Source organism: Alosa sapidissima, chromosome 4 (genome assembly GCF_018492685.1).
Source record: "Alosa sapidissima isolate fAloSap1 chromosome 4, fAloSap1.pri, whole genome shotgun sequence".
Classification (NCBI taxonomy): Eukaryota; Metazoa; Chordata; class Actinopteri; order Clupeiformes; family Clupeidae; genus Alosa; species Alosa sapidissima.
This window is the reverse complement of record NC_055960.1, coordinates 6,629,404-6,640,000: the sequence shown is the minus strand read 5'-3', so window position 1 is coordinate 6,640,000 and position 10,597 is coordinate 6,629,404. Positions and strand designations below refer to the sequence as shown.

At 48.1% G+C, this 10,597-nt stretch overlaps 1 protein-coding gene across 3 annotated transcripts in view; it reads left to right on the top strand.

Moving 5' to 3' along the window:
* Nucleotides 1–10,597, top strand: part of cacna2d2a (calcium channel, voltage-dependent, alpha 2/delta subunit 2a) — a 213,579-nt gene that overhangs the window by 159,178 nt on the left and 43,804 nt on the right. For all 3 annotated transcript variants that reach the window (XM_042090856.1, XM_042090854.1, XM_042090853.1), the window contains 2 exons: nucleotides 5,131–5,181; nucleotides 6,892–6,991. In XM_042090856.1, coding sequence (XP_041946790.1) covers nucleotides 5,131–5,181; nucleotides 6,892–6,991 — 151 coding nt within the window. The remainder of the gene's footprint in view (nucleotides 1–5,130; nucleotides 5,182–6,891; nucleotides 6,992–10,597) is intronic.

Here is a 10,597-nt window from a genome sequence, read left to right as displayed (position 1 = left end):
TTGTGTAAAGGGTTTTGAAATAGGCTAGTGTGTGTGTGTGTGTGTGTGTGTGTGTGTGTGTGTGTGTGTGTGTGTGTGTGTGTGTGTGTGTGCTGGTGGATTGGGCTCGGCACCAGCCTGGCCCATCTGCTCGTCACCTGGTCCTGGCAGCAAGGCTGCTGGGTAATGATAGGGAAGAAATGGCGTTGGTGGGGCGGCCGCTGAAAGGTAATTACTGGGCGGAACCCATGCAGAAACTTCACATCTGGATGCAGTCGGCCGCTGAAGAGGGAGCCGCCAGCCGTGAGTCGCACGCCGCCGTGCGAGCGTCATCTTCCTCTCCTGCGCTCCTCATCCTCCTGGAGCTGCGCAGTCGCCACGCACTGCCAGCATCTGCTGATGGCACCCTGGTAGCACACGACCACCACATGTGACCCCAAACTCAGAGGCTGTTTTTTTTTTTTATATATAGGAGACAGTAGAACTGCCACTTACAGTTGTTCCTCCATTCAGCTACCCTGAGTCAACCATTTGTGTTGTGTGAAAGGTCAATGAAGGGACTCCAAGTTGTCCTCTTTGAAGGAACCGTGTCCTTGAACTCCTCTCCGACGTTCCTCTACTTTTTAGCGCCCCGTGTTCCTCCTCCGAGAGGCCTCTGACCTCCTTTCTTGTTGAGAGGCCGCTTTCATGAAGCTTGACCCGAGAACTATTAGAGGGTTTATTGTTGAGTGATTAGCACCCTGGGGAGAGCATCTCAAACTCACCTGCAGGGTGCCCATACTCATGGAGTGAAATTGCTTTGCAAAGAAGCACTGAGGAGAAAAACTCTTAACAATAGCGGCTGAGAGTTTAGGACAAAGATGAGGAGAATAAGAGAATCCTTTTGTATCTTCTGTTCCTTTCAACCACCACATACACACACAGTTACACACACAGCCACACGCACGCCCACACACACACACACACACACACACACACAGACAGACCTTAGAGGCAATTCTCCCACTGTAGACCGACACACACTTCACACACATCTTCAGCTTCCTCTTCTCCACTCCAACTGCTCCAGCTCCTCCACACCAAGCTAGTACTGCACTGCCTCCAGTCCCAGCGCTGTTAGCCATGCCCACTCCGCCTGCGTCTGTGTAATGAGCTGCTGCTGGGCTTTTGCTCTGAGATGCGTGTCCAGAGAGAACAGAGGGGGAGACGCTGAGACCCGTGAGAGGGGACTCCCTCCGCTCCATGGGCCGCCCCATTCTGAATGGGAGCCCTGCCGCTAGGGCTTATGGGTATTCTGCACCACCCCTGTGGCTTCCCCACTTCTGAGGTCCGGTCCCTCCATGCAGTCGCTATCGCCCCCCTTCCCGGTCCATGCTGCCCGCTGCCTAGCAGTTCAGTTCCCATCTGAATGGAGATGGGGCTAATTAAGGAGATAAGTCACAGCGGTCTGCTTTGTCGGTCTCTGTTCTATGTGTGTGTGGGGGGGGGGTGGGGGAGGTAGCAGCTGAAGTGGAAGTGTCCATACCTTTGATGTGTTGTCGCCAGTTTTATTAAAGATGATTGCCCCCCCCCCCCCACACACACACACACACACACACATATATATATATTACACTATTCACACACACTACACTCACTCTCTACACTCACATGCAGTCACTGTAACACACACACACACATACATAGTCACAGACTAGATTCACACACTTGAATCACAAAGACTCTCTCTCTCTCTAACACACACACCTCATATTCACCTCTCTCATACTGACTTTCACCACCTTTCTCTCACTCTCTCTCCCTCCTTCTCTCTCTCTCTGTCCACTCTGAGTGTTGAGTGGGCATGCTCACTGAGTGGCCAGAGCCAGCTCTCTCCTGCTGCCCTCTGTGCTCGGTGAGCTGTCATCAGTCTTCCACCCATCCATTTCCCCCTCTTGGCTTCTGTCTGCGAGCGAGGGAGAGAATGCAGTATACCCCCCCCCCCCCACACACACACACACACACACACACACACACACATCCTCCCACATATGCCCCCTGCCATGATTGGCTGCCTGGAACAGCCACTGAGGGACGGGGTGAAAGGTCACGGTGCAGGTTGGAGTGGCGTGTGCCAGCAGCTGGCTCGCCTCAGGAAACAGTGTGGAGAGAGCACTCAGTCAGAACACACACACACATACACACACACACACACACACACACACACACACACACACACACACACACACACACACACACACACACACACACACACACACACACACACGAATGCACGTGCACACACAGCCTGGCACAGCCAGTAAAGCCAGGCCCACACTCACACATTGATAACACTACTAGAAACAAATACACATAAATGTTAAAAACATATCCACGAACACATGAACACAAAACACACACATACACACCAATGCACACAATACATACACATACACACACACACACACACACACACACACATACACACACACACACACACACACCACACACACACACACACACTGCCTCTCTGCAGTGGCCCCTCTCTGTGGTGCTTGGCCCTGCTTCACAAAGCCGCTGGATTGGCCCCCATGGGCTCCAGTCTTCCCCAGCCAAAGCCAGGCCCAGCCAGCCAGCCCGACCAATCATCACCACAGGAAGACGTCCCCAATGATTGGTCAGCCCCCAGCACATAAAACAACAACAACGTGGCAGCATTTACCAACAGTCTTCTAAACACACACACACACACACACACACACACACACACACACTCACACAAAAGGCACACCGGCAGCCGTGCTGGCTCTGCCGCTGCCAGGTACCCACAAGGCCGAGCGGTGCGATCTCAGAGCTGGAGCCAGGAGCTTGAAGGAGTGCGCGATGGCCATCAATCTCCCCTCAGATTACACAGGGGCAGGGGGACGTAATGCCTTTTTAATTGCTACTGGAACGGTGTTTGTGTTTTTGTTTTGTGTGTGTGTACGTGTGTGTGCCTGGGTGTATGTGTGTGTGTGTGTGTGTGTGTGTGTGTGTGTTTGCGTTTGTATGAATGAGTGTGTGTCCATGTTTAATGTCAGCCTGTATCAGCGGCGCACAGACTCGGGTGTTTTGTTGCTGTTTTCTCACACCATGCATCAAACACACACAAATACACGGACACACACACACATACACACACACACACACACACTTTTAGGCACACTTTCACTCTCCTACGCACACACACACACACACATTGGCTTTTTTTCTTCACATTTTTACTGAGATGGATCCTAAATTCCACAGCAGATTCAAAATCAGAGGTAGCAACTGATTGAGTGACCAGACAAGGTGATCTTGTAAGGCCTCAGATGGGCAGCCAGAGTTTGGTCAGCTTCAAGGTGTGGTCTTAATGAGGGTGGGGTCAGTTTGATTAGCGACATGAAACAGTGGGGCTGGCAGGGACTTCAGCCTTGAGCCCTGGCCTCCTCCCTCTCCCATCTCTTTATCTCTCTATCCCTCACTTTCTCCATCTCTCCATCCCTCTTTTCTCCTTCCCTCCTGTCAGTGGTTGTCTCGGTGGCAGCGGCCGGCAGCCCTCAGCGGATTTATCTGAACTCCAGACCGGTCTGGTCGCAAGCCAGTCAGTCTGAGGTGCCTGGGAGCCCCTTCAGGCGGAGGCAGACAGACAGCCACGTCAGCCACCTCACCTAGCCAGAGCTCTAGGGCCACATGCATAACGCACATACACACATACACACATACACACACACACACACACACACACACACACACACACACACACACACACACACACACACATACACATACATACAAACACACACACACACACACATAATCACATACACACACACTCACACTCACACACACACACACACACTCTCCTGCCGAGATAAAAGGTCTGAAAGTGAATTTAACTGAATCTGCCAACCATTGTAAACATGGCGCATGCTGACATTATTCCAGAAGTCGTGACTGAAAAAGTAGTCTTAACTCCTTGGGTGAATATGAACGTTTTGCAAGAAAGCCATTTCTGAGAAACAAGCTCAGAGGTAGTCGTTGGAATTGTATTCAAGTTTCGAGAGTGCAGTTTCCCAGAATCAGAAGAATGCCAATGTAGTGAAAAGTGTTGATTGAAGAAAAATGTATTGGGTCATCATGGCTCTTCAATAGGCTACGTGCACGAAAGGCTCTCTGTTTCCGGTGGAGCCAAGTGTGTTTACTTACTTTACTGAGTACAGTAATTTTCTTTCTATTAGCCGCATTGTGTATAAGCCACAGGACAGTGTTTTATGCAAGTTAATACCATATTAACTGCCCCTGTGTATTAAAGGTTGTATCAGCGATAGCGGGGATACGTCACTTTTGATGTTCAAACAAAACAGAGAGCTAGTTCGCTACTCCCTCCCCCTCCCTCCCATGCAATTGAAACTCTCCTAAACGCGCATCTCGTCGGTTATTGGTTGAAACACTTTATTTTGCTTTTGAGTGGTTGCCAACCCCTGTTGGTAGCTATTATTTTTGTGTACAGATCTCGGAGCCTAGGCTGCCTACAGAGACGCAGTTTTTTGACGGCCTGCTTATGGGGCAGGCAGCTAGTGGATCGTTAGGAAAGATTAGATGAATGTGATCATTTATGTTTGGGCCTTTTTTGTGCCTGAATTCGCTGATACAACCTTTAACCTCATAGCTGAAATTTGTTTGCAAAATCAATAAATCTCGGCTAATAGTTGGAAAATGACGGTATATGTCACACTGCAAGTCTGCAATGAGGGTTAATAATCCTCTCTTAGACGTCCGTCTCTGCTGTTCTCCCCATCGGTCCGCCATGGACTCCACAGAGCTTCCTTTCAGTGTGCCGTGTACATTAGCTAAGCCCTGGCTGCCACTCTCTTGGCCTTGGATGACAAGTTTAATCACCTCCTAATCTCAGTGGAGTGCGAGTGCCGCTGTAAAAGTTCTATTCAGGTGCCCCGTGTCCTCTCTGATGATAGCTTAGAGAAAAAGCCGTCACAAAACCCCCGACAGAGGTCACGGCAGCGAGGGCGTTTGCTCGCGGAGCCTCAGCCACGCGCGCGGCGTGGTGCGGTGCGAAGCAACGGAGCCGGGGTTTTACCACCACTCGAGTCTGTAATTGGTCCGTAATCATGCCTGTCTGTCTCCTCACAGGTACATCCAAGGAGCCTCGTCTCCCAAGGACATGGTCATCATTGTCGATGTGTGAGTATATCATACCACTCAAATACAAGAACAGTCCCCCATGAACACACACGCACATACATGAATTCTCTTTTGCATACGCGCGCGCACGCACACACGCACGCACACACACACACACACACACACAAATATATATTTTGATATTCCGAATGCACTCAGTGTCATTTACTGTGTTCCTGTCAGTCTAAGGTGTCATTGCTGTAGCATTAGTGCCACCTATTGGCACATGTCTGCATGCCACCTGTCTAGGTGTGAACGGACAGACTCGTGTCAGACACCATGCCACGGTGGTGGACTCGGCTCAGGCAGAAGAGGCGGGTGGGGAGCATACGGGTCAGCTAAGGTTTCGTGGTTATCATTTAGAGGTTCCGACACAAAATTATGTTGACCTACGGTGCATATCTTTCGTCTTCTAACTTGCAGCCCTTATCTAACTCACCTGGCCTTCAGGTGCTCAGGGTCATCTACAGGCCTAGGAGAACTGAATCAGGTGACCAGTGCCTTTAGCAGAGATGACCTCTTCTGATCACTAATAGCTTTACAGGTGCATCTTTGAAATGCAACACTATATGTAGTCCTCCGTTGTTGTTGTTATGGTTGGCTGCTTACGGACATGTTGCTAGGACAATGGAGATGCGTAAAGACATATGCAGTGACTTCTCGACTCGGCTCTTCTTTGGCGATCAGTCAATAGAAAAGATGTATGCTTGTTGTATATATGTGTATATGTATGTATTTTTAGGGAATGGGAGCTGTTGGGGGTGGGGGAAGGGGGCTGTATGTGAGTGAATGTGTATGTTGTATTGTACTGTACTGTAGTATCTTGTCCTTGTACCTTTGTCTTTGTCCAGTCCTATCGAGGACCCTCTTGAAAATGAGATGCCACATCTCAAGAGGCATTCCTCTTTAAATAAATAAATAAAAAAAATAAATAAAAAATAAAAAAGTAAGCTGGTTCTTCAAAAGTTGGCATGTAGAATCAACACCAAACTGGCACAGGCACCAACCTATCACCAGGACTTGGTTCACATTGGTGGAAAAGCGATATATGGAAGGCCTTCAAGCCCCTGATCACCCAGACAGTCAGGGGTGGATGTTTGAGCACCTCTGATCTGGAGTCAGTCAGCCCTAGACCACTTCCACGTCACCCCTGTGACACCTGCAGGAGCCATGAGCGCACCTTGCCGCAGATGAGCTCGGTGACACAGGCCTGAGGGGGCCTCTGTCTGCTCCTGAGCCCCCGAGAGCCCCAAAGCCGCTTAAGAGACAGAGGAGCCCGGGCAGCCTTATCACAAGCCCAGCCCAGCCCAGCCCAGCCCCTGCTCCTGCTCCTGCTCCAGCTCCTGCACCGGAGTCTGCTGATCTTATCCACCAGCACCACCACACCAGGCTCATGGGTGACCTTGAGGATTGGCTTTCAGTGACGTGAATTAAAGAGGCCAAGTGCATGTTGGTGTGCTGGTTTTGTTTTGTGCCTTGATGGTTACTCCCTATATTTGTGAAAAATGTCACAGGTCAGTTTAATATATGTACATTAAGCATACTTAACACATTATTTCTGAATTTATGATTTAGGTGTTGAGAAGATTTTGGTTGACCAGTGGTTGGTCACACACTCACACACACAGACACACACATTCACACTCACACTCACATACATTCACACATACTCACACACTTACAGACCTTAGCGTATGTGTGTGTTTGCAGGAGTGGCAGTGTGAGTGGCCTGACGCTGAAGCTGATGAAGATGTCTGTGGTCGAGATGCTGGACACCCTGTCTGATGACGACTATGTCAATGTAGCACGGGTGAGTAATTGCTTCAGCTTCATGTTCATTTACACACACACACACACACACACACACATACATCCTTGAGGTGTTTGCTTTACCAGTAGCTTTATCTGTTCTTGTGTAAGTTTGGATTTTATATTGCCGAGAAAGAAGAAGACACAGCAACTCCATTTTGCATCTGCTGTTGCCTCATCTACCAGTGTGCTCACAGCTTTTTTAGAGAGGTCATGTCAATATTTAATGGGGTTTAAGTAGGGTTTTCAGGGATAGGACAGCAAAGCTCAAAATATGGAAATAGAAACGGCCGCACACCAGGAACACACTGGCAGTGCGCCTGCGCCGGCACATCAATATTAGAAATCACAAAGTAGGAAGAACAGCACAAACAAATGAAAGAATTTGAGATATTAATCCCGTTTCATCTCCATCTGTTTTACATTTGTCATGATTGAAGTTAACCTTGAAAGCTTTTACAGCTGAGCTCTGATTTGAGAATAAGTACGAGAGTGACTGACAATGAATATGCTCTGATTGGATGATGAAGCTCAATATTCCATGTACCCCAGTTTCCATGGAGCCTAGAAATATGTGTGTAAAGCATAAATCAGTAGTCACTCTACTTTAATTGAACGCTACACACAGTGTTCTTACAGCTTAACAGGAACAAAATACTAATAACAGTCAAGGTTTCAATGCCTCAATACCCAGCCAGCATACTGGTATCAAGAGTTCAACACCCAGGGGTCACAAACAGTCGCCAACCTTTTGGGAACTTAGCTTATTTGCTGTTAGAGCTATAGGCTAACTGGTCTAACCCACTTCCATGCTACTGTAAGTTATGCTACTGTAAGTTAGGCTAAAAACCTCAGACTGTGTTATTGCACACACAGGGAAGACAAGAGTATGTATTCTCTTTTCTATCTCTGGGGTAGACGGCAAGTAAGCAACATTTTCAAAAAAGTTGACGTGTTCATCTCATGGTGGGACCTGGGTTCTCATTGTAGTAAAGGGCACAGTGAGAGTGGATGGAGAGAGGCCCCAGCTGTGGCCATTGGGCTGGATAAGAGTGTCTGCTGGAAGGCTTCATGGTCTACTGTGTGGAACACGGGCCAGGATAGACAAGGAAACAAGTTAACAATCTTTTGTGCTTTGGGGTTATTGTTTTCGGTGCATGCCCCAGTAAAATAGGAAACTATTAAAATTAAATGTCATGCTGTATATTTATAAATACCCTTTCTCAGGGACACTTACCTGGGTGAGTGCTGCTGTCAGTTTAGCTGTCCATCTCTGTACAAGAGCATTAGAAAAGGCAGAACAGGTCAGTCCTGAAGCAACACTTGCACAACGACAGAAAGAAGAAAAAAGCTATGAGAAGCACAATGGCTCCATCCCCAGATACCTTTTCAATACTGGTTTGTCTAAAGGCGGTTGACCACTGGCAAATTTTTGCTCTCGGAATGCTAGAGGCACCTCGGTCCAGGTTGCCTTGATGGCATCGCTGTCAGGTCACACTGCCCACTGTCAATCAGAGGCGAGCCAGCGCTTTCTCCTACTCATGTGACACACACACACACAGACACACACACATGGACATTCTGGCCCAGGGACTGTCACGTTGGCACACTCACATTCACACACAATCACACCCTCCGCCTTGTCAACCCACATAAGTGTGAATGAAGATTGCAACTGTGTGTCTGTGCAAATGTGTCGGAGTGTGTGTGTGTGTGTGTGTGTGTGTGTGTATCAACAAGAATAAGCATGTTTGTGTATTCATATTCTTTCTTTCTCTACCTCACTTTGTCAGTTTGTGTGTGAGCGTGCGTGCGTGCGTGTGTGTGTGTGTGCGTGTGTGTGTGTGTGTGTGTGCATATATGTGTCTGTGTGCGCATGAGCAAGATCAAGAGGGATGGCTCCTGCCAGCCACGATAAATCTCATTTCATTTCATCTTGTCATCCTATCGCTCTTTTTCTTTTCCTCCCTGTCTTCCTATCTCTGTTATTCCTCTCTTTATTCTCTCTCTTTCTCTCTCTCTATCTCTCTCTCTAACTCTCTGTCCCTCTGTCCCCTGCTCTCTTCTCCTGCCTGTTGCTTTGCCTTAGCCTCAGTCGCTACATGTGACATACAATTATATAGGCAATGTATATTGCTCTCAGGGGAATGAGCCTGACTCCACACAAACACACACACACACACACAGAGAGAGAGAGAGAGAGAGAGAGAGAGAGAGAGAGAGGGAAATGGGACTGCAGTGTTTGTAGGCCCACATCAGTAATCCCCGCTAATCCACTGCTCTTAGTGAGTGTATTCCCCTAAATCCCACGTCTAAGAGCATAAAATGAGCACAGTAATCTGGGAGAGAATGCCGCTGATTTCTCACTTATTATAAAGGCAGCCTCAGACTATGGAGCTGGGGTAAGGTTTTTAAAAATGCCTCAAATAGTGTGTGTGTGTGTGTGTGTGTGTGTGTGTGTGTTTCTTTGTGCACGAGAATGCACACATTTCCATATAGATTTCAGTTTTGTTCACCTCTATGAATAGAAACCTTCACAAACACAAATGTCAGCATTTTACAGGCTAAATATTTTAACTACATCTGACCTGCCAACCCCTTCAAAATGTCAACTGATGCAAGAGTTGACCTTCAACTGAGTAAAGACCATTAAGATGGTGATATTGCAGTTCTACAGCAGTCGGTCGTACACTTATTACAAGTGCAGAAGCCACTCACTCTTACACTCTTGGAGGCACATTAAAGCACGTGCACACACACACACACACACACACACACACACATACACACAAATATATTCTGCCACACAAATGTGAGCACACAAACAGCATATTTTCTGGTGCTTTGCCTGTGATAGTGGGGCTTTGCCATTTTACCTGCACCTGTTCTTTGCACAGAGCACTGTAATCAACGAGGTCTACTGCAACAGTACCACTTGGGGGCTTGCAGCTGGCTCATGTAAACATGCATCCGCACACAGACACACACAAACACACACACACACACACACACATACACAAACACAAACACACACACAGATCCGCAAAGTAAGCATTGCCAAAACTGCCCTTGCATTGCATCAGTTGCAATCACACCTGAGCCAGCAGGTATCTGTATACCTGTGTGTGTGTGTGTGTGTGTGTGTGTGTGTGTGTGTGTGTGTGTGTGTGTGTGTGTGTGTGTGTGTGTGTGTGTGTGTGTGTGCGTGCGTGCGTGTGTGTGTCCATGCAAGCCCATGCATATCTATGTGAGTCTCTCTCCAACAGTGTTGAATGGCATGGAGTGCAACAGGAGATTACTGTGTATTACTTGCTACAGATATCAAACCCCATCCACAGTGTATGTTACAGGACCACCTAATGTAATGGGCTTTAGAGGACTTGTGTTGGCAGTCTATCATCAACAGCATATGCCCTCCTCATTTTACCTGAGGCAAAGCCGCATGCTGTTGCAGCTCCATGATCTGTGTAAGCGCAGCTGCTAGCCCAAGGTGCTAACAACTCTAACATATGGGTTAATCAGCAGGGACCACACATGTGGATTGCTGTGGAGGAAATTAGCTGGAATAAATGGCAAGACCTCTGCACCGTAAACACACATTGTCCAC